This window comes from Mchenga conophoros, linkage group LG2, assembly GCF_057382185.1.
Source record: "Mchenga conophoros isolate Kocher_MC1m ecotype Shallow Benthic linkage group LG2, M_conophoros_male_GT1.1, whole genome shotgun sequence".
NCBI lineage: Eukaryota > Metazoa > Chordata > Actinopteri > Cichliformes > Cichlidae > Mchenga > Mchenga conophoros.
The window spans coordinates 25,520,583-25,544,008 of record NC_140527.1 but is presented as its reverse complement, the minus strand read 5'-3'; the positions used below and the strand labels follow the sequence as shown (position 1 = coordinate 25,544,008).

The 23,426-nt window shown below is 43.0% G+C and overlaps 2 protein-coding genes across 3 annotated transcripts in view; both read left to right on the top strand.

The window, feature by feature from the left end:
• The window catches only part of ppp2r2ba (protein phosphatase 2, regulatory subunit B, beta a), a 41,669-nt gene extending 24,693 nt beyond the window's left edge, over positions 1-16,976 (top strand). For both annotated transcript variants that reach the window (XM_085290164.1, XM_085290167.1), the window contains exons 2-10: positions 5,024-5,121; positions 6,288-6,453; positions 8,302-8,414; positions 10,705-10,882; positions 11,193-11,357; positions 13,242-13,411; positions 14,006-14,097; positions 14,203-14,326; positions 16,062-16,976. In XM_085290164.1, coding sequence (XP_085146290.1) covers positions 5,024-5,121; positions 6,288-6,453; positions 8,302-8,414; positions 10,705-10,882; positions 11,193-11,357; positions 13,242-13,411; positions 14,006-14,097; positions 14,203-14,326; positions 16,062-16,217 — 1,262 coding nt within the window. In that variant the 3' untranslated portion in view covers positions 16,218-16,976. The remainder of the gene's footprint in view (positions 1-5,023; positions 5,122-6,287; positions 6,454-8,301; positions 8,415-10,704; positions 10,883-11,192; positions 11,358-13,241; positions 13,412-14,005; positions 14,098-14,202; positions 14,327-16,061) is intronic.
• Positions 16,977-19,950: 2,974 nt separating this feature from the next.
• Positions 19,951-21,973, top strand: gpr151 (G protein-coupled receptor 151). The gene has a single exon (XM_085247927.1). It carries the CDS (start codon positions 20,156-20,158, stop codon positions 21,479-21,481), a length of 1,326 nt encoding a protein of 441 aa, XP_085104053.1. The 5' UTR covers positions 19,951-20,155; the 3' UTR covers positions 21,482-21,973.
• Positions 21,974-23,426: the final 1,453 nt, after the last annotated feature.

Below are 23,426 nucleotides of genomic sequence, written 5' to 3'. Positions count from 1 at the left end.
GGATGATTTCTCACCGTGGCTGTGTATACGCGTGTTGAGTCAGTGGACTGTGGTGCTCCTACAACAGTTCATTTTCAGCCACCTCCTCCTTGGATGTTGTGATAATGGATGAAATAGCACCACATTGGGTTTAAAAATGCAAATAGCTTTCTGGCTGTGAGGCAGGACCTAACATAACGCCTGCTTTAGTATTGATTTCTGGTCCTTTACAATTTTGTTAGTGGAACAATGACTTAAAGAACAACTGGTCGGATATGTAATCCCTTCCTCTTTCTCTCCCCTGCCCCCCCTCTTCTTCACATTCTACCTCTTGCTCTTTGCTTTGCTGTTATACATCTGTCTGATACAAGCTTGTGTGTGATGTGACCTCTCTAGCCCCACTGAATACTGATGCAGTCCCACTACAGAGGGCTCACAGCCTTTATTGCTGCCGCCGCTGCTGCTGAGAACAGAGCCAGAGCTCTGTCGGCTGTGCCAAGGCAAACGGCCTGGGGCCACACTTTAGGACCCCGGCATAAAAAGACTTAGCCCACCATACCCTCAGGTCCCATCCATTATTTACTATGAAGCACTCAAAACGCCTCGCCCCGCCTCACCACATAGTGCAAGAAAGACTGTGCATGTACATGTATGGAGATGGTGCGGGGGGTAGCGGAGGCTTAATGGCAAGCTGTGAAGTTGGGGCGAGTCGCACTCCTTATTCAGCAGCTGCTTTCATCCCCTGATTAGCTTCTTATTAAGTCTGAAGCACCATGAAAGTTTAATGAGAATTTATTAAAGAATACCCGTGGTGTTGCTACTGTAGGACGATGACAAAAATGTCCTATTTTTCTACTGTGATATGGCTTCCTGGTCAGTAGATGAGTTAGCACTGGGATAGACGTACTGTGTGTGAGTCATTCGGGGTGCAGCTAGCCTCAAGGCTAAGCAGTTCTTGACCTTTCTGGGATTTTATAATGGGATATATTTGTAAGTTTTGATAGCTAATTCCCGTGTCCTGTCGAGGAAGCAGCGCCACTCAGAATGCTACATGTGCTGGTGATAAGGTCACTAATAAATGTAAGGTTTTAGTCTGTACAGCAGCCATCTAATCTTTGATGGAAACAGGAAGATGAAAGGGATTTCACCAAAGCATCGCAGGCAGACAGATCGAGCGTGAGTGTCAGCTTTTGTTTTTGGTGGGGGATTATAATACTGCGCATCCTCGCTTTCCTACCATCCCCCCTGCTCTCTATTTTCAATTTCTAAAAGAATACCAAATAACAAGAATTTGAAATCACTCTTCTTGGTATTCAGCTTAGGGCCTGCAGGGGATGAATGCTGGTTCCTCTATCCCCTCTTCCTCTGCTCCATTTTTGCCTCGTGTTGTGTCTATAGTCAGATGTGTACCACGGCGATGTGTTAATGAAGTGTGAGAAGAGAAGCAGTATCACGTCTTGCCCATTTCACCCTCAACTCCCTGGAGTGTGGGGATACAAAAAAAAATCACACATGCACACACACAAAGATACATGCACAAAAGAATCCACACACACACATGCAAGAAAAAGGAACACAAAATACACACACCCTGTCTCAGTCTCATGGGGCTGATCCTGGAGAAACCAGGTTAATTAGCTTGTTCACTCCAGATCTTACAAAGAGTCATTCTCTTCTGATGAGGAGACCTGCATTGTGCTCTGTTGCTTTATGTGAAGGTAATCGAGTTGAATAAACCCTTAATCATCTGACGGGGTACCGGACCAGTAGGTAGTGGGGTTTATTCAAAAATGTGATTGATCTCTATTGTTGGTGGTGTGAATTGAAGTTATTATCAGCTGCTTGTTCAGCACATGAATGGTCTCCATTTCCAGAGCATGTAATACTAGCGTGTGTTTATTCATTCCCTAGGAAGAATGGCACTAAAGACACATTTGTTAATTGTCATTGAGGGAACAAGACTGGCAGGTGAAAGGGAGTGTGAGAACAGACTTGAATTATCCTCCGGCTTGATCCTTTGACGCAGGCAGCTCAGCACAAGTGCTGTAATCCTTTCCTCTCTACCTCTAACAAAGCTTTTGCACAGCACCAGGTTGCTCACGTCCCTCCTTCTACCTGGAAATACTGCACACCCCTTATGCAACTTGCTTTCTATTCAGGCACACCTTTTTCAAGTCTTTGTGTCTTACACAACTCCGCAGTGCCACGAGATCAACGTCAATTTGCTTTCTTGTTGCCTTAGCTCCTGACAGGATTATGCGTTGTCTAGAGGTTAGGCAGGGCACTCTTATTTTTGGTCTCTGCCGGTGTCTGTGCCAGTGAATCTTGCTGTACAAGCTTTTATTGAGCTATTTTGAGAAACCGACTTCTCTCCCCAGACCTTTCCTTTCTCTGTGATTGCATTTAGTGGCACCTCTCTCTTTTGGGTGGTGTGCTGTGCACAGGCCTCTATAAATAAACTCAATATTCTCCCTCCCTTCCTGGTTTTCCTGTGTCTCTGGCTCTTCGTACGGGGTTTTCATTCCAGAATCGATGCATATCTATGTTTCCATCCAGCTGGTCTGATTGCCAATTCTATATTGCACAGTGAAGGGGTTATTGGGGGTCAGATTGTTGGATAGAAGCAGATAAGAACTGTGCCATGCCTGTTTTAATTCAGTCTTCCATGTAGACATCTGAGCAGCAGGCCAGCAGGCTCGTCTGAGTTATTACTGGTGATGGATGTGTGTTATCTCAAGCATCCCTCTGATGCATCAGGAAGCGCTGACCTGTCTTTGTCAGACCTGGCTGGCCACAGGATTTATAGGCTTCATCTGGTTGTGTGTGTGTGTGTGTGTGTGTGTGTGTGTGTGTGTGTGTGTGTGTGTGTGTGTGTGTGTGTGTGTGTGTGTGTGTGTGTGTGTGAGAGAGAGAGAGAGAAAGTGTGTGTGTGTGTCCATCCAAGTAAGCATTTGATCAGTCCAGTGTCTGGCTTCCCTCTAATTCAAGTCATCTTGGTCATGTAACAACTGACAACAGCAGAAATCATTTGAGACACCCTGCCCACCTGTGACAGTGCTGCGAATTTATTTTTCTATTGTCATAAAGTTTCATTTGAAGAAGATGTTTGCCATTCACAAACGCAATTACAAGTCATGTCTGGTCTGAAATCATTTGCATGAAAGAAAAAAAAACTCATTTAAGGGAGCATTCCATCACGTTAGCGTGTGTTTCAGCTCCACTGGCTCTGCCTGGTTGATCATTCAAAGAGATGATTGAAGGATGTATTCGTGTGTAAACTTGTTAAATAGCATCCATCAATTACTGTTTCCCCTCAGTGACTTAATGTGTGGATGATGATGATGATGAGGGAAGGGAAAAGAAGAGAGGCAGTGGGGGGGGATGGGGAGGGGGCAGAAACAGAGAGGAGAAGGGCAAAAAAGGGCGAAACCAGCTTTGATTAAAGAATGCTGAATGCTAAGCCGATTCCATTCGATTCACATGAGTGACTTTGGCCTGGTGGTACTGGAAGACATTACTGTGTGTGTGTGTGTGTGTGTGTGTGTGTGTGTGTGTGTGTGTGTGTGTGTGTGTGTGAGAGAGAGAGAGACCTCATACATGCACTACATGTATGAGGTGTACAAATGCATTTACAGAGCGCCTTTAGCATGTGTTGCTACAGTACATGCAACACCAGCATGGTGCATTGAAGGGTTCTCCCAGGCTGCAATTAGGTCAGACTTTGTCTTCTCTGTGAAAGGTCATTATTTCTTCATTCAAATATAATTAGTTTTGCCCTCCCACATCATGTCATTATCAACACGTGCTCGTAAGAATCCCTCTGGCCTCATCTGTGACTTTCTCTAACATTTAAATTAAAACTGGAGGAGGACAGAGCCAGATTCACAGTATACACACAGACAGGATGCATGGTCATTTCCACCATGCACGACAGGTTTTTGTGAAGCGATGAGTCCGTCTATGGGGACTCTATTGTCTGAACTTGTGTGCTGCATTGAACTGAACTCGTTCCCCCAGATGCAGTAGCAGGTTTTTCACTCTATTGCAGCTCTCTCTCTCTCTCTCTCTCTCTCTCTCTCTCTCTCTCTCTCTCTCTCTCTCTCTCTCTCACTGTCTGCTGAATTACAGCTAGCATCAGCAACTAAGTCAGAGAGCTATTGACACACACATACACTCTCTCTCTCTCTCTCTCGCTCTCTCTGACTGCCGCTAGAGATGGAAACGGTCTCCATAGCAACATTCCCCTCTCCTGTTCAGAGCTCCACCAGCAGCAGGTCCACAGAGGGCGTGGGGGGTACAAAACAACAAGCGCTCTCTCTCTTTCTCTCTGCCTAATATTATTGTCACTGTTTAAAACCGGGCTAGCCTCTGCTGTGGTTTGCGTGTGTGTGTGTGTGTGTGTGTGTGTGTGTGTGTGTGTGTGTGTGTGTGTGTGTGTGTGTGTGTGTGTGTGTGTGTGTGTGTGTGAGAGACAGACTTTATGATATGACAATTTATCCCTGGGCTGTATAATACGTAATTACAGTCACCATTAGCCTTTCCTAAATTCAGGCAGTTGTATGTCTTTGAGGAGAGGAAAACCTACCTTAAGGGTAGGTGTCCGATATTTACTTTCTGGTGAACCTGTAGCTATGCAGAGATGCTTCAAAATGTAAAATACAGGCAACTGATAACTGATGTTGCTAAAACACATTAAAGCTTTTTGAATGTGTTTTGTGATGAGCAAGAGTGCGGCGGCAGAGTCCTCTAATAAGCAGAAGTGCAATTAAATAACACAGATTGGCTCACTTCAATCAGACAAGAGTCTCAATTATCATGCAGTGACTCATCCAGTGGTTTCTCCTAACCTATATTTCCTCCAAACTGGGCTGTCTGCACCGAGGAGTCCTCTGTGGGACTGTCATGAGATTCCCCTCCCTTTTCTCCTGAAGTGTTTTCTAGAAGATCCCATTGAAAAAGTGTTTCCTTTTTTCTGTCAGATACTTGACAGGTTTGTTCACACTGACATTTTCTCCCCCTGTCTGCTCTGCTTCCTGTGTTGCAGCTGACATTATCTCAACGGTGGAGTTTAACTCATCGGGGGAGCTGTTGGCCACTGGGGATAAAGGAGGCAGAGTGGTTGTCTTCCAAAGGGAGCAGGAGGTAGGAAATGCCAACAATGCAGTGATAATTATGCTGTCCTTCAGCTGAAAAGGATTTGACAGCCTTAAAGCATTAACATTGGATTGTTTGTTTTTTTGATAACTAGCAAGCAAGAGGATGTATTTCAAAAGGACAGCTGTAAATATGCTAAAAAACAAAAAGCTTTTGTTGGACCAACATTATGAAGACATGTAACAATGTGGCACAAAAGTACTGTTGAAAGCCCCAATTCGAAAATCTAGTCTGTTCTGTTACTCAACATATAATATTCCAGAATCTATGTAAATATATCATAGACTGTATAAAAAAATGGATGTGGCCACCATGAAATCGCTCATTAATTTTTCCTGTGGTATTAACATTTTAATATTACTAAAAAAAAAGTATAGCTTCCAGGTCGGGAAATGAAGTCTTCGCGGAAGTTCCTTAAACCTATCCTGCATACTGTCTGAGGGCCACCAAATGCCAATGGCTGTGGTTGCATAAAAGACTTCTGATCCTATATTTTCCCATTTTCCTACATATGGGAAATGCTAAACACTTACCTGCTGCGTTTATGGTTCATATTATGGGTCATACGGCATAAAAATTAAGTCTTTTTTTGTAAATTATTTTATCTACCCGTTAGCTCATTGGCTAACAACTGTTGTTGTTTCAGTCACAAGTTGTTAGCCAGTGAATGACCTGCCCCTCCTGGTCATATCTCATTTTTCCAAACAAGATGGTGACCCCCCCAAAACCCTTATCTCGCAGCCTCAGAACGAGATATCATTTCCATGTAACTTTTACTTTTCATCCGTGGAGGTAGGGGCTTGATGTAATTTTGTCAAACCAGAATTAGGAGAGGAGATCCCCAAATGCAAAGCTTGACTAAAGTGTTTTATTACGTTTTGTCATTGTTCTACTATGTATTTTATTCTATTGTCAAGTGTCCTTGGGTGTCTTGAAAGGTGCTTTTAAATAAAATGCATTATTATTATTGGTAGTAAGCTTCCTAAGGGGGAATTTAAGATAAATTAAAGATAAATTACATCTTTTCCAAAATGTTAGATCTAATATTGAATCATTTACACCTGTCTTATAATCACGGGAATCTAATGAAACTTTCACCAAAAAAAACAAAGTCTACCTGTGCTTCACTTTCTTTTTTTTTTCTTCCTCTGCAGAGTAAGAGTCAGCCCCAGCGTCGTGGGGAGTACAATGTTTACAGCACATTCCAGAGCCATGAGCCAGAGTTTGACTACCTGAAGAGTTTGGAGATTGAGGAGAAGATCAACAAGATCAAATGGCTTCCTCAGCAGAATGCAGCATATTTCCTGCTTTCCACCAACGGTCAGTACACCTAAGGTGCTGTAAGAGCAGCACAACTATCAGAATGGTCAAAAGAACCATAGAAACGATATACGATAGAAACGATATAAATTTGGCCAACGATAAAGATTTTGACTACACCGCTCTATCGTGATAGCGCATGTTGATGACGTCATCAAGCAGCGCCTGTTTTGGTTGAAAGCATCGCAGCTATTGCATTTGTCCCTAACCACCAGAATCCCTCACGTTAACTTTTATCGAATGGAAAAAAGTTGGCGTTCATTCCCCAGCTTCACTGCGCTAATGTTATGCTAACATAGCTGTGTCGCTAGCAATCACGTAGCACAACATTATATACCAGGTAGTCCTACTTCAGTAACCTTGCAAACACCAATGCTGTTTAGTTTTCTGTCTTCATTTATGTTGGAAGTGGTAGCAGAGCTGTACGTTTGAATTAGTTTCAAAAATCTCTCAGTCAGAACATGGTATATCATGTTTAGGTGGAAACTAGCGAGCTAACTTCCTGTTAACTTCTAACTCCGTTAAATTTAATAAATTCTGTTTTCATGGATGCCTGGATGTTAAACTTAATTGTTACACCTGGTAAAGCAGCATCGCTGATGATTTTATTAAAGATGAAAGAATTTAGACCGTTTTTAACTCTGTGTTCGTTTGACTTTGGGACCTGAAGAGGACGGAGTTTTGGACCCAGATTACTCCGCGAAGCTCCTCACTACGGCAGCCGTAATGCTCTGACAATTCATCAAGCAGTGTGGCTTACCAAAGTTGTACTAAAACATTTTTTAACAGATTTCTGCACGCCAAAATCGGTTCGAGGTCAGTAAGCACAACCAGAATTCATACATAAAGCACACTCTCGATTTTTGAGAAAATTAAAGGATTTTAAGTGTGCCTTATAGTGTGGAAAATACCTTATACAGAAGAAAATAATATATCGCGATATATATCGTTACCGCACGTGCTTCAAATTATACCGCGATAGGGATTTTAGGCCATATCGCCCAGCCCTACACTGGAGTATGTTTACATGTGAGCTAGTGTTATTAGTCAGGTACTGTGCAAAATGATTCATTCGTCACTTTGCAGAATGCTCAGATTTGCAGTTGATGTAAAAGGAGGTGTGATGAATATCACTTGACAGTGTCTGTTTGACTTTTTGGGAGAACACAGTGTTGCTTGTTTTGCTTGGGTGAGCAAGTGTCACCTGCAGAAGAGTTTCAGATTAAGGGCTTCATGCATGGCTGTCACAGCAGGGCCACATATTAAGGCATGTGCCACCACACACGCCGTACATGTACGAGAGCCACAGCAGACAAGTACACACATCAGCTGAGAGACGTCTTGCAGATTGTGGGCTTCACGCATGGCTGCTACAGACGTGCTTGCGGTGGCTGGAGCAGATGGTGGAGAGTCCTGTGGCGATGGCCTCGCTGCTCTGACACCGGCATCGCAGCGGAAATTAAGAGGGGAGAGGAAAAAAAAAAAAAGCAGACAACCTGACTGCGGCTGCCATCCACTTCAGTAGACCAAGAAGATGAGATGTAACCGATGTTTATATGATGCAAAAATTGAAAAGCAACCCAGATGGCTTTTCCAGGGTGTGGGAGGGGAGGGGCGAGGGTATAAACAGCAGCAGGGAAATTAAGTCAACTTGTAGATTGATATCGGTGACATCAGAATCTACGCAGGAGTCGCCATTCATCATCCTTGCTGGCTTCTGCCCAGCTACTTGCCAGATTGTATCCCCAGCCCCCCGCATCCATCTTGTATCTGAGATTCACTCTGCTGAGCCGTGATCTAACTGTATTTTGTGTATGTCTGTGCGCCTGTGTGACGTGTCCACCTCAGACAAGACAGTGAAGCTGTGGAAGATCAGTGAGAGGGATAAGCGCCCTGAAGGCTACAACCTGAAGGATGAGGACGGACGGATCCGAGACCCATCCACCATCACCACTCTACGGGTATGTGAAACTGTTGAATGTCACAACACCCATGATGTCACATACACTGCGGTGAAAATAGGCTGCGACTAGATTACACTCACTTTATTAGACAGTGCACAACATTTGAGTGGAATGAAAACATTGCATCGATGGCACTACTTTGAATTAGTCCACAATGAAATGGACTGCAATTTATGGACGTGAAAATTAGAGTCAGTGATGGCAGAGTTTTTATTCTCTGTCACTAAAAACCACAGATTTTCTATTTGAGGGGAGGCTGGATGACCCAACGAGACTGCGATAAATCTGACAAAAATGAAATATTTGAAGCCATGCATCAGTGGTCCGGGTGGCTTAAGACTGAAAAAACTACTATAGAAAAAAGTAAAACATGACAACTTACTGCCACTATATCCATAAATAACAAAAATGAAGTATATTTGTGCTCTGTGGAGGCTGAGATAGGCTCCAGCGCCCCCCATGACCCAGATAACAGATAGAGGGTAGATGGATGGAGAACTATTTATTTATGCATGGATATCAGAAATATTTAAGAATATTTGTGGTGCTCAGTTTAAAAATGAAATTAAAAGCATCACCTAGCAGTAGCATCTTTCATTTAACCTTTTGGTAGATTCCTGTTTTACAGATCCCACAACTGCTGCTTGTAACCCAGGCTCACGTATTTTGAATGAACCAGCGTTTCTGGAAAGACCTGCACATGGAATCCAAGCAAGCAGAGTTCAGATAAGCTGATTAAGTCAAAATTTAGCATTCAGCCTTTTATGCTATGATAGCCTTTAATCCAGCATAAACTTCTTAGTGACATATGCTGCACGCCTGTGTGTGTCACAGTTGTTTTTTCATTTGTGATCAGTTTCAGTCCCGATAAATGAGAGTCTGACACCAACAAAGCAACCTGCTATCTTTGGACTCTTTTGAACTTCTGGCAGAAGAAATTGAGAATGAGCGATCAATATGTGCGCTGAGATGAACACCGTGAAGGGATCATCCTCTCTCTCTCTCTCGTTTTTATCACTCCGCTACCTATTTAATTTTCACACAAAAGAGGGCACACACAGACACACAGGACTGTGTCTGTGTGTGTCTGCCATTGCAGATTAGTGCTGTGTTCAGCGTGTCTGTCCCTCTTTGTCTGGCTGGCCAGGGGATCATAGCAACCTGGAGGACAGGCCGGGACTGTGGCAATCCTGTTTAGAGGCTGTGAAATCTCAGCAGGGGGAGAAAGCAGAGGAGGAGAGGGAGGAATTCACTAATATTCATCCTAGAATTCATACAATGATTTAAAGTTTATCATTCAGTATCTCATAAAGACATATATAAAACATTATAACCTACTGATTTACTTTGAAGTATTATTTTTAAGGCAGAAATGTATAAATATATTATGTTACAAAGACAATCAGATCACAGCGAATCTGCAAGGGGCAAGCTGAACGGCACAACTGTCAGTGTTCGGGGGTTATGGGTTAATATGTTCTGTGTCTCTCTGGACAGCCAGTGAAAGACATGGAAATAAAGTGACATCCACGGAGATACAGCAGCCTGCTGGGCTGCCATGTCTCTGTCAGTGCCAGCAACGGACGAGAGAAAAAGGGAAGAAGCAGCCGATTTGTTCTCCTCGCTCCCTCCCCTCTCTTCTCTTTGTCTGGGTTTTATCTGGCCAACGGGGGGCTGCATGCAGACTGGTACTGGGCTTCTTTGAAGCCCGAGCAGCAATGTGCAACTCTGGGTTCTTGTGTGTCTGCGTGTGTGTGTGTGTGTGTCTGTGCAAGCTTGTCTTAATTCTGCAGAGTTCAGTTATCATTCCTCAGCAGGGCCTGCCGATGCCCTCGGGCCATGTCTTTTTTTCCACCTCCTTCGATTTCTCTCCATTTTCTCTTTCTCCATGACACACACACACAAACAAGAAAGCAGGAGTGACTTGGAGAAAGAGAAGGAGGCGTGATTACTGGGTAGCTGTGTAGCAGAGAGATATTTGCGGTCTGATTGAACCAACTCATCAAGCAGCCCTTGAGCTTCTGTGTCATTAAGATTTGCGGAGTAAATGTCAAATAAATCCCCGGAGTCATCCGATTGTGCCTCACACACAGACACACACAAAACTGCCCAAATGGTCCTCACTAAAATATCTGGACAATCACACACACCGACACAAGTATAGACACAGATACACTCACAGAAGGCCAGCCTAGTAATTACTACCCTCAAAAACCTCAAGCTGATTTTTCTATTCTTGCATATTTGTCTGCATTACTTTACATTTTCCCTTAAATGTTCACTCCAGGTGCCGGTGCTTCAGCCTATGGATTTGATGGTCGAGGCTACAGCCAGACGGGTGTTCAGCAACGCCCATACCTACCACATCAACTCCATCTCTGTCAACTCCGACCTTCAGACCTTCATCTCCACCGATGACCTTCGGATAAACCTGTGGAACCTGGAGATCACCGACCGCAGCTTCAGTATCCTCTTGTTCTGTTTTTTTTTTTTTTTTTTTTCCTATGATTATCATTGTTTTCATTTTTTAAAAAGACAAAAAAGAGAAGAAAAAAACACTCAAAATCACACTTAATTCTTTTTAATTAATAATGATAATAATGATAGGGTGATAAATAGATTTGAGGTTCTAAAAAAATCATTGTTAGTAACAGTTTGTACATAAAATATGTATTTTTTTCCAGGGCTGCATTTCAGTAGTGGCACGATTTTTCATTTTACTCTGTGGGTTACATGTCCACTGTAGTCTTCTGTTCCTTAGCGGTTCTCTCTCAGACATTGTGGACATCAAACCAGCCAACATGGAGGAGCTGACGGAAGTAATCACCTCTGCAGAGTTCCACCCGCAGGAGTGTAACACCTTTGCCTACAGTAGCAGCAAAGGTTCAATACGCCTCTGTGACATGAGACAAGCCGCACTCTGCGACAAGCACTGCAAATGTGAGTACCAGAGCATCATGGGAGCAGATTTAATAAGTGTCTTAGTGTTCAGGTAGACCTACCAGAAACGTGGCTGTTTTTATCTAGCCACAATTCTTTAAAGGTTCACTGAAATACTGAACACCTTTGTTCTATTGTATTAATTTATTCCTTTAAGGCAGACAAAATTTAGATACTGGAGAACTGCAAAATTCACGGGACGCAAAACCGCAAAAATCAACAATTTCCATCGATGCCTTTATTGCCATTGAGGTGATGGTAGTCAACAAGGGAAATATAGCCCGATTCCAATATTCCACACCTTGGCTGTAAATTCACACTCAGCTCCACCTTTTTTTTTCAGCTGTGACATGTGGGCTTCCCCTGCTCAATATGCCACGATTGATAACACACGAATAAATCTTGTAGCGCGTCTCAAACAATGAATGGCCTTCTCCGAAGCTTGACATCACATGGATACACTTTAGCTGAATGAATAATGAATACATTGACATTTTTGCTGGGAAATCAATGGCTTAAGAGCAATCGCATTAGTCCCTCATGGACACACCCTGTTGTTCAATAATGTCACTCATTTCCTCAGACGTATTGATGGATCCACTGGACCCAGCACCAACACGGCCTGTTGAATTTCACATGAGCATCACATGAGAGCTGGAAAAAAAATGTTTACATTTGGAGACATTGGGCAGTTGAAGTTGTCGGCTTCATACTCTGATTGTTTGGCATGTGTGTGCCATTCCTAGACAGGTGCTTGTAGCAAACACACACAGGCAAAGCAGGCAGGTGCTCTTGTTAGCCTCAGGAGAGGTCTGTTAATACCAACCTACTGTCTCACTGCATTAACGTTTACGGCTCAGAGCGATGTAAAGCCTTCTCTCCTGCACTCACACACCACTCCTCCTTTTTGTGACACACACACAACACAAACTCACAATCATAGTGTATCTCCTTCTATATAGAAGGCTATATATATATATATATAAATAAATAAATTCTGGAGCACGCTGCTATCAGTCAGTTTTACAGGAAGGATGAATGGCCGCCGAGGATTGCCAGTGAGCTGAGCCCCAGGACAAATAGAGAGAGGGACCAAACAGCCCCCCTGCTGACTCCCCGGGGACCCTATTATCCACCCGTGGATCTGGATGGGAGGGAGGGCAGGGGCACACATAACACATGCATATATACATGCACACATTACACTTGCTCTTATTCGCACGCATTCGCTGGCGCGCGCACATACAAATCCAGCAGGGCTCATATGGACCCAGCACTTTGACATTGATTTGTTTTTCTTATCCCTTCCTCATCCCCCCATTTTTTTTTCATCTCTCACACTGCATCCCTAGTTAGACTCCCCACTGACACATCACAGAGCTATTCTCCAGGCCTCAGCTGAGGAGTGGGATTGAGTGGAAGTGGGGGGAGAATGGTGGGGGAATTTTTTTTTTTTGGTTTTTTTTTTTAAAGAGAGAGAGAGAGAGGGTAGGAAGGGTGGGAGGAAAAGAGGAGGAGGAGGAGGAGGAACAATAACTTGACAGCTAACGATGGAATGCCTGTCTGTTATCCCCAGCGTGCTGGCCTACACACAGAACAGCAGCTGCCAAAATCAATATGAATCATAACCAATATTTACCCACCATGCTGACCCACAACTATCTCCCTAAACACACATGTAATTCTGTGAGGAGATGCAGCTGCTGCAGAAAACTCAGCATCCAGGCATTGTCGTGGCTGTCATTGTTTTCTAATAGCAGCCTCCACTGCCCAAACCGAATCTTCCTCCTTGAAGCGATTTAAAGTCTTTAAAGCAGCGAGCACCAACAGTGTAAAATCTTCTGTTGAAAGATAACTGCTTTATACATTTTCTTTTACATGTAGACTTTGAGGAGCCAGAGGATCCATCCACTCGCTCCTTCTTCTCTGAAATCATCTCATCCATCTCTGACGTGAAGTTCAGCCACAGCGGACGCTACCTGATGACAAGAGACTACCTCACTGTAAAGGTGTGGGACCTTCAAATGGAGAACAAGCCGCTCGAGACGTACCAGGTACGCTTTTCATTGTTCTCTCGTGTGCTTTTTGGATAGCTTGAGGGCTCCAAAGAAAATGTTCCGCTGCTGAAGTTAGTAAATAACCGCTGTGCCCAGATCAAATCAAAACTTATTGATTTCAGGCTTATCACTCAATATAATCCTGTTTCACTGTCACCCTGCCAATCTGTAACCGTGTCATGTGTAGCAATTACCCCAGGAGGGCTTATTGAGCTGAATGTCCGTAAGAAGACGGATAGTATAGGCGCTGATGGAACCCGGAGGGCAGAACCTCCCACTGTGTGGTCACGGCAGTCACGTCCACGCTGTCTGATCAGGGGAAGCCATCTTAGGGCAGATCATGATTGATAAGGCCATCAACCGGGCTCAAGGGATTCTCTGTCCAGTTCCACCTCAGCCTCCACCTGCTACCTAGCATCTTAGCACAGGTCACCAGGTCTTGAGGGATTACTGAAAGCAGAGCATATGGTGGTGCAGCTTATGGTTTCGGTGTGTTTGCCCACTAAAAGGCAATGCGAAGAACTCCAAAGGCCTATAAAGACTGATCCAAAAAGTACTGCAGATTGTCATGTTTTTGGTTTTGTTCTTCAGGTTCACGACTATTTACGGGGTAAGCTGTGTTCTCTGTACGAAAACGACTGCATCTTTGACAAGTTTGAGTGCGTCTGGAATGGATCAGACAGGTGAGACTTCTTTTCAGCGCCGCCATCGACCAGATCTACCAACCGCTCGGTCCATCCAGCCACCCCTCTCGATAACACCCCCTCTCTTCTTTTTTCCCTCCTCAGCGTCATAATGACCGGCTCTTACAACAATTTTTTCCGAATGTTCGACCGAAATACCAAACGCGATGTCACACTGGAAGCATCCAGAGAGAACAGCAAACCCAGAGCTATTCTGAAGCCTCGCAAGGTACCATCACCAACACAAGTTATCCTTTTTAAATTCAAAGACATCTGGTTTTAGTCTTATAATGCCTCACCGCAAGTGAGTTTCTAATGGAGAAATGCTAATTATTCACTGGTTCTCCAAAATTGTGATTCTTGCTGGATTGTGTGGATCTGTGACAGTTAATATCTTTTGATTTGTCAAGCAAAAGTATTCAATTTGTTAATTTGGAAACCTGTGATTGACATTATTTTCACTATTTTCTGACATGTTTTCACCAAAGTATCAGAGGCAATCATTGACAGACTCATTGATAATGTAATTAGTTCAGGGTTTAAGCAATGATTGTCATAATCGATTAATTTGTCAATTATTTCCTAAGCCAAATGATTTATTGAATATCTATAAAAAGCTGGTCAATAGTGAAATTTCCTGCTGTAATTTTCACTGATTGAAAGTGGCACCTCCAGATGTCTTTGAGTTCATCTATGATATTCATTTATGACAAAAAAAAAAAAGGATTAAGTAAATACCAGCAGTTTTTGTGACCAGTCGGTTTTGAGATTTTAAAGTAATGGTGTCACTAAAAACAATTCACTTCCCCTCCTTATATTCTGTAACTTTGATAAAAATGTCCTCACTAGAAATCTGCTGTACAAGTCCAGAAATTCAATATCAAAACAGACCTGACTTAACAGTGACAATCATGACTGAATACAACACACAAATGAACAAAAGAAATGTGTTTAGTATATGTACACAGTGCAGTCTTATGTTTCAAACTGCAGTAATCCGGTCTTTAAGTGATGACGTGATGAATACTGCTTCCGGGCCCAAAGTAGTCTGCATTTAATAAGGCTGTCATGTGTTTTAACATGTTTTAATGCTTTGTATCTTGTTCTATTTAATCTCAACAAGCCCCTAAAAACAGTCAGTGATCACTGTCAGCTTCTCTCGGTTTTTATTACTGCTAATCACTTTAAAGCTCAGTTTTTAAACCCTTACGATGTAACTACAGCCCAGCCCGTGCAGCAGTATATTAATGACTAACCTTGTATTGTGAATGGATTATCTAGGTGGTTCTCCTGACTGACGTTTGGTCAGTTTACAGTAATGTCTTCTGCCATGCAATTGCATTTGCCCCTAACCATTGGGAACCCTTATGTTAACTTTTATCGTGTGGAAAAAAGTCCTCCGTTTGTTAGCGTTTGCCCTCCAGCTTTACTGTTTATGTTATGTTAACATAGCTTTGTCATGCTAGCGATCACGTAGCACATCATTATATACCAGCTAGCTATGGGGCTAGCTAATTTGCTAACTCAATCTTATATCAACTTTGTAAAGTGACCAAACCTGAAACAAATGTTGGTAATAGCCCTTTTTAAGTCCTATTTTTAGCATTTTGGCTATCACCATTAGAGGTTTTTGAACCAAACTGACCATATCTGGAAGGGTGCAAAGCTATCAGCTAACACTAGCTTGGCTCGTTATCAAGATGCATCCATTTATATCTCGCAGACACAGATACCTAATAAATACAGCCAGACTTTTAACTCACCAAAACTGGAGCATGGGCCTCTTAACGCTTAGCACCAACACGGTTTAGAGGTCCAGCTCAGTGACGCCATTGACGCCAGCTACAAGCCTAGTCAGCACCCCACCCACCCCGTCATCTTTCAAATGACTGACATCAGTGAAACGTGCGAGCTGCCACACTCCCACTTCTTAATGCCTCTTCATTTTTGTTGTTGTCCTCCAGGTGTGTGTAGGTGGGAAGCGGCGTAAGGATGAGATCAGCGTCGACAGCCTTGACTTCAGCAAGAAGATCCTTCACACGACGTGGCACCCACATGAAAACATCATTGCTGTAGCAGCCACCAACAACCTATACATCTTTCAGGACAAGGTCAACTAAAGGGCAGCCTGCCCCCTGCTGACCCCTGACCCTGCACCTGTAAGGGGCTGCTGTCTTGAATTCCCCGACTCTGCTGATGACGACCAGGGTAAAAGTATCCAGTGACTAAAGTGGGGGAAGTGGACAGCACATGTTTTAGGAAGCAACAACTTGATTCCTTGAAATCAAGAATGAACTTCTTCAATTTGACTTATAATTTAATTTATTTAGCCATGCGGACACCCGAAGAATTGTTTCCCATGCGTTTATGCAACAAGAGGATTGCTACCATCACATTATGACGTAGCAGCACTCTGGACCCTAAGGACAGAGGCAGATGTGGGCACAATGAACAGAAAATAGAGCACACTGACAGAAACCAGGCCTACGTGATGGTGGCTCACTGTCATGTAGCAACAGTGCCCCCTGTCTTTCGGTCTTCTCATGCTGCAATGCATGTGATCAACCCTGCAGCCTCTACGTGAGGCAAAATTCCTGAACAGCGCAATGTGCTGCAGAAGAGGAAAAGACTGTTAATCTCTGACCCGCAGAAACTGAGTTCTCGCTGCCTGTGACACAACACAGACAGTCTTTCTAGTACCAATCTCGTGTCTCCTTGTGAGACTGCTGTAGTCTGTAATGTGAATGAAGCCCTTCCAGGCTGTGTCATTGGGTTTTATTTAACGCTTTTGTTTTTGTTGAGTCCTTCTCTCGGTCAATGAGTCTGTTTAGAAGCTGTGGTGCCTTCTTTTGGTATGTGGGGGTTCGATGTAGTGGAAGGGAGGGGAGGGGAGGGTCGGGTGGGGTGGGGAGGAGGGGTAATGGCTACAAGGAGGGAGTGTGTGAATGTTTCAAATGAAATGTTAACTTAGGATTTTTTTTTGTTCTTTTTCTTTCTTTCTTTCTCTCTAAATAAACAAACACACACAAAAAAAGCTCCACACAGGTCCCAAGTAGAAAAAGTGCTTGAATCAATGTAGTCACAATTCTACATTAGAGCACTGGTTTCATGCTTGTGAGCTCAGGGGAGAATGCTGTGATATGTACAAAGTAATTGTTGCTCTCACCTTGCAAGTCAGTCTGATGTTGTCAGTTTGCAAGAGACACAAACAAAGTCACATTCATTTCTAAATTTCTTGCCACATTTTCTCTTTATTTGGATAGTACTAAAAATGATCTGTAGACTGTAGATTGGTCGACTCATCGTGTTGACATATTGAATTTAAAACTTGAGATTTTCTTGGCCTAACAATGCTAGCATAGCTTTTTTTTTTCTTTGCATGCGTTGGATCTGATTCTGATGAAGCTGACAGCCTGCGTATAGCTATATTTGTACATCTGCAGATCATCTGGGGCACTATTCAGTTTTTTTTATATAAATATTAGATTGCTGCAATGCCTTTCCATGTTTCTCATCAAGCTGAAAATGGGTAACATGGAACAGTAGCAGATTGTCTTTCAGCACTCGGCTCTTACCGGCCAACTCCCGTAAAGCAAAGCAGTCAAAGGTCTAAGTGAACTCTGTGAAATCAGGGAATAATTAAGTGTGATTCCTTTAAACAGTAATGTCTTCTAAACAACCTCCTTTGTGACACTCTAATTGAAAAAAAAAAGACTTTTATAGCTCAGAATGTATTGAAATGCAATGAAATACCATGCAGTCTTTATGCTTACTGGACTTTCTTTTGAATAAAAAAAAGAATAAAGATGTGCAAGTTCAAATCATGCACTGGTGGACTTTCTCTGTTAACACCTGCTGAATCAATTATCAAACTTTATGTAAGATGTTTTATGGGCTAAGACCGTTTCTGCTTGTGGTGTTAGGGCGCCCTCGTGTGGACAAAAATTAAGACAAATAAAGGCAGTCCAGCTGATGAAATGGGATTTTCCTCAACCTCCTAAGACCCGAACTCTTCCACAGCATGCATTTTTAATTTCTCTTTGATATTTGGGCTGATTGGGGCCTGATGAATGTAAAAACAAAGAATTAACAGATTTTTTTTTTTACCTTATTTTTGTTTTTAAGAAAAATAAGAGCCACATATAAGGATATTTGTTTACAATTTTGATAGAACAGTAGCAGTATAATGTCCTCGTAAGTGGATATCAGGCCTTAGGAGAGCAAAATTTTGGTCTTTGGTATTTTGGTCTAAATAACCCAAAATGTGATGTCCATATATGTGGATGCCAGGTCCTAGGAGGTTAAGCAAAGTTACAGCTAGGTCCATAAGTACTTGTAATATTGTGCCTGTATATCACTATGTTGGATTTTAAATCAATCAAGATGCAATTTTCAGCTTTAATTCACTACACATGAATTTCTGGACCACACCTCATACTACATATTCCTACATTTTAGGCTGTTTGTTGTCATTTCATCAGTATTTGCTATGACCATCTTTATTTTTCACCACAGTCTGAACATCCTGAGGCAAGCTTTCTGTAATTTCTTTGAGTAGTATAGACATTCAAAGCTCTTCTTTGGATGTTGGCTACCTTTTGTCCTCAACTTGCCTATGAAGTTTTCCAGCTAATAGATCTTGTTGTTGCAAAACTATAATTTTATGCCTCTCAAACTTATCTTTGGTATGATTGTATGTCAAACTCTAACAAATTATGTGTTTTTGTGACAGGCTGATAGTAAGAAAATGCAACTAGAGCAACTAAAGGTGGCTGCAATGAAAGGTCTGGTAGGGAAACACAACATTTGGTGATAGACTTCAGGCACTCGTTGATTTAAAGGAATTTCACCCAAGTATTAAAACGTGTTAAAATTAAAATGATGTTAGTCTGTGAAGTTACATTTGAGTCGCTGAAAATGAGGGGCTGTATTTCTTAAACAATTAATGCCATGAGTGTTTAACTTCAAATTCACTGTGGTGGTTTACAAAGACAAAATTATAAAAACTGTTCATCTGAGCACATTTACAGGAGACTTCTTCTGATTGGTTCTGGTTGGTTTATTCATATTAATATCCATCCATCCATCTTCTTCCGCTTTATCCGGGGCCGGGTCACAGGTCAGCAGCCTAAGCAGAGAAGCCCAGACCACCCTCTCCCTAGCCACCTCCTCCAGCTTATCCGGGGGAACACCAAGGCATTCCCAGGCCAGCCGAGAGATATAATCTCTCCAGCGTGTCCTGGGTCTGCCCCGGGGCCTCCTCCCGGTGGGACATGCCCAGAACACCTAACCCAGGAGGCATCCTTGTCAGATGCCCGAACCACCTCAGCTGGCTCCTTTCGATGTGGAAGAGCAGCGGCTCTACTCTGAGTCCCTCCCAGATGGCTGAACTTCTCACCCTATCTCTAAGGGAGAGGCCAGCCACCCGTTGGAGGAAGCTCAATATTAATATCTATTGTTGTTTATATATGATGAAATTTTGAAAAAAAACAAAACAAAAGAAACATTTTAAATGAAGCTTGTGATTATGTCCCAACCACCTCATTGATAAATCACATACTCTGTCAGGATGTCTAGTGAATGCAGGTCACAGTTTATGGTAGTGCCTTGGGTAGGCACTGTTACTTTTAACTCTTATTTAAGGAATCTGATTACTGTTAAGACCATAACTTTAATGAATCATTTGCACCAATCCAGTATATTCATCTGTGCTGAGATTTTCCTAATTGGCCCCATGTGGGTGTAGTCTACACACATTTTGCCAGCTGGGGACAGCAGCTGTCAATCAAACAGCATCTTTATAACTTGCTCGAGATGCTGCATCATCGCATCTCGGGATAAACCAGAGGACTGTCAGGTGCTCTGTACACTGCGAAGTCATTGCTTCTCTGGTGCTTAAATTTGAACAGGTGTAAACTCCAAGATATATTGTCACATTGTTTTTGGACATTTTTTCCGCCCAGGGCATTTTTCCCCTACATTTCCTGCCTGCCTTCAATTATTTTTTTAAAATTCATTTATTATCTTCTTGTGACCAGATCAGCATCTTCTGGAAACAATGGATAAGCTTAGTGGGACCAATAGCACTGTGGTGAACAGCTCTGTAGACATGTGGTCATTTAGTGAACACGATTCCTTCCAGCACCTAGACACGACTGAGCTCAGGGTCCTGGTGCCAGCTATTCTGGGAGTCATTTGTATCCTGGGCGCGGCTTGCAATCTCACTGCGATGGTCATCCTGTTCTCTAATGCGCACAAAGGCAAACTGTCTCTCATCAACTCCCTCATTTTCAACCTGATGTTTGCAGATGGGCTGGTGCTGATGTTTACAGTGCCTTTCAGGGCTGCCTCATACTCCAAGACGAGCTGGAATCTAGGCTGGGTGGTGTGCAAGACAGCCGACTGGTTTCTCCAATCCTGCATGGTTGTGAAGAGCTTCACCGTGGCCATCATGGCCAAAGCCTGCTACCGCTACGTGTCAAATCCAAACAAGCAGGTGAGCATACACCTGGGCTCCATCCTGGTGGTGCTCTTCTTCATATGGCTGTCTGGCTGCACTGTCACCATCCCACACTGGCTGTTTGCTCGGCTGCAGAGAGAGATCCGTGGGCTGGTGTGCGTAATGACGGTTCCTCCTGAAGCCCAGGATTTCATGTCTGTGTATGTGAAAGCGTATCCTCTGGGGGTCTACTGTGCACCTCTGAGCATTGCCCTTATGTATTTCTGGAAGGCTTATGGCCAGTGCCAGCGCCGTTCCAGTAAGAGTCAGAATCTCCGTACACAGATCAGATCCAGGAAGCTCACTTTAATGCTTTTCAGCCTCACTGTGGCCATGGCTGTCCTCTGGATTCCTCACTGGGTTGTGTGGCTTTGGGAGCGCCAGATTGCAGAAAAGGAAACTGAAGGAGCTCAGCCCCTTATTTCCTCTCCTCCCCTTCTCCTTATCCTTTCTGCTCAGCTGCTCACCTTCTCTCTGTCTTTGGTAAACCCTCTCATTGTCCTTTCTCTCTCCGAGGAGTTCAGAGAGGGTTACAGGGGGCTTTGGAGACGCCTCACCCTGCGCAAGCAACTGCCACCTAAGCCTGGACCCCACAACCCCACCACTCTCCAGTCCCCTTGTCCTAGACCAGAGACCTCAGGTCAGCTGCGGGGGGAGAGAAGCCTTCAATCAGGCTGCAGCAAGGAAGCCACCAGGGAGGCTCAGCCTCAGCCGGAGCAAGTCGGAGCAGAAGGAGGAGGGAGGGAAGCGGACACCGTGAGTCTTAAAGATGGGAGCGTCTTGCCTGATGTGGAGCAGTTCTGGCACGAGAGGGAAGGTGGATCACTCACACAGGAAAACGACCCTGTGCCGTGGGAGAACCAAAGCATAGAGGGAAAAAAATAGCTACCACCTTTTCAGCCGATCATCACCCGACCGAAGCTGAGAGGACTGCAGAGTGCTGAACTGTAAATAACTGTAATTCTGTCAGGTGTGTTTATAGTATTATTCAAAGGTAAGAAGTGCAATCGGTGTGAATGTGGACTACATCTATATCTGTGTAAATGACCGAATTCACAACAATGTGTTAGCATTACTATATTTAGAGTAAGGTGATTTTTGGTGGCTGTACATAGAAACTTCTGGCAATAATGATTATGTAAATTACACAGTAGAACAGATCTGTATATCCTGTATGTCCTGGTGTTTCTGTGGAATATTTGCCAGCTTATATTATTTGGACTTCATGCTGCTCTTTGAACATATAAAAAATAATTTTTGCAGCTGTGCAATAACTGCATGTAAATACTCTCTGAATGTTATAAAGTAATGCTAAAATAGACCAGCTTTTTTGCACAAAAATGAAAAGATCTGTGGGGATTGTTTTGTGATCTAATAAAGAGTATTAAAATTTAACTCAAGTGTGGTTGTTTTTGTGGTGTCAAAAATATTCTTGTTATTGGTTTAATCAGTGGCACTCACGCACATACAGTAGCATCCTAAAGGGATGCATCAAACATGTCTCAAGCTGATCGGGTCATTGAATGTATTTTCATAAGGGTATTCATTAGATTTGCTGAAGTTTTATAATTAGAGAGAAAGAGCTGTCGCCTGAACTCACATGCAGTTTTACTGGAATCTCACAAGGAATTCTCTCTTCACTGATTTAAACACACATAACAGGTATCACAGTAAAAGGGATAAACATCACGAGTGGAAACTCTGCTGATCTGTAATCAATTTGTCTGTCTGCTGCTGTGATTAACACTCAAGCCCATTCTGAATAATCTTCCTCCTCCTCCCTAATGAAAGACCTACATTCTTATTTTTTTACGTGTAGTTAAATCTCAGGGTTTTACATCCTAAAATGAGGGTAAAAGGTTGAAAAAAAGAGAGAGCAGAGGAAAGTTTAGGTTCTAATCACCCTGTTTTCTCTTTCCCCTCCCTCATGACATTTTCCTCTCATTAATCATTTATATTGACCTTTTATTGCCAGAGGCAAAATACATCAATCAGAGCAACACTTAACTATACAACCCACCATCAGTCCCTGGGGTAGTGACCTGACCATAAACACTGAAGGCAACAAAAAGCTAGACCCTCATTAGTGGACTGAAGTTTTCACCTCTGCTGTTTCAGCGGTGAAATAATGCAATGTTATTGCAAAACAAAAACAAACAGTAACTGAAAATTAATCGTGGCTGTTGTACTATCTTTAACAAAAGTACACGGATGTTATTTACAGCCATGGTTGTTGGCACCTCTGGCTGAAGCATTTAGTCTGGTAAATGAGCCAGTAAATCTGCAGTTGTGGGATTTTATCCAATTTCAACAGAAACCCCAGGAGCTGCTAATATCTGGCAGGCATCTCGCTTGCTCATTTGGCACAGTTACTGGCAGGTGAAGTGATTTCCAAAAAGCATGTGCACAACAATCAAACTCCAGGCTTGAACCCAAACCTTCAATTAAACTTCATAAGATTTTTTTGTATTGTTCCAAGATTTGCATGCTACCATTAAATCATTTTATTTTCAGCCAAGAGGAGCCTGTGCACTTCCTCTACATGCTATAATGTAGACCGAATATGCAAAATATAGTATAGCTGTATATTTAATGGTGTCATGCACACGTTTTTTTAGTGCGTGCATTAGAGTTTGTTTTACTTATTGTGCCTGATCAGACTGCACCTGCCCCAAGTAACAACTCCCTCACACTTCTGTGTGATTGCTCAAGACCACAGAGCTTACATACATCACTTGTCATATTGGAAATCATGCCCCCAGTCGGGTGTTTACTTCATAATAATAAAATAATCAATAAAAAAATCTATGGAACAGATTAACTGATCTGT

Excerpts from the sequence above, each read along its gene's own strand:
- gpr151 (XM_085247927.1), top strand. The coding sequence starts at position 20,156 with ATGGATAAGCTTAGTGGGACCAATAGCACTGTGGTGAACAGCTCTGTA.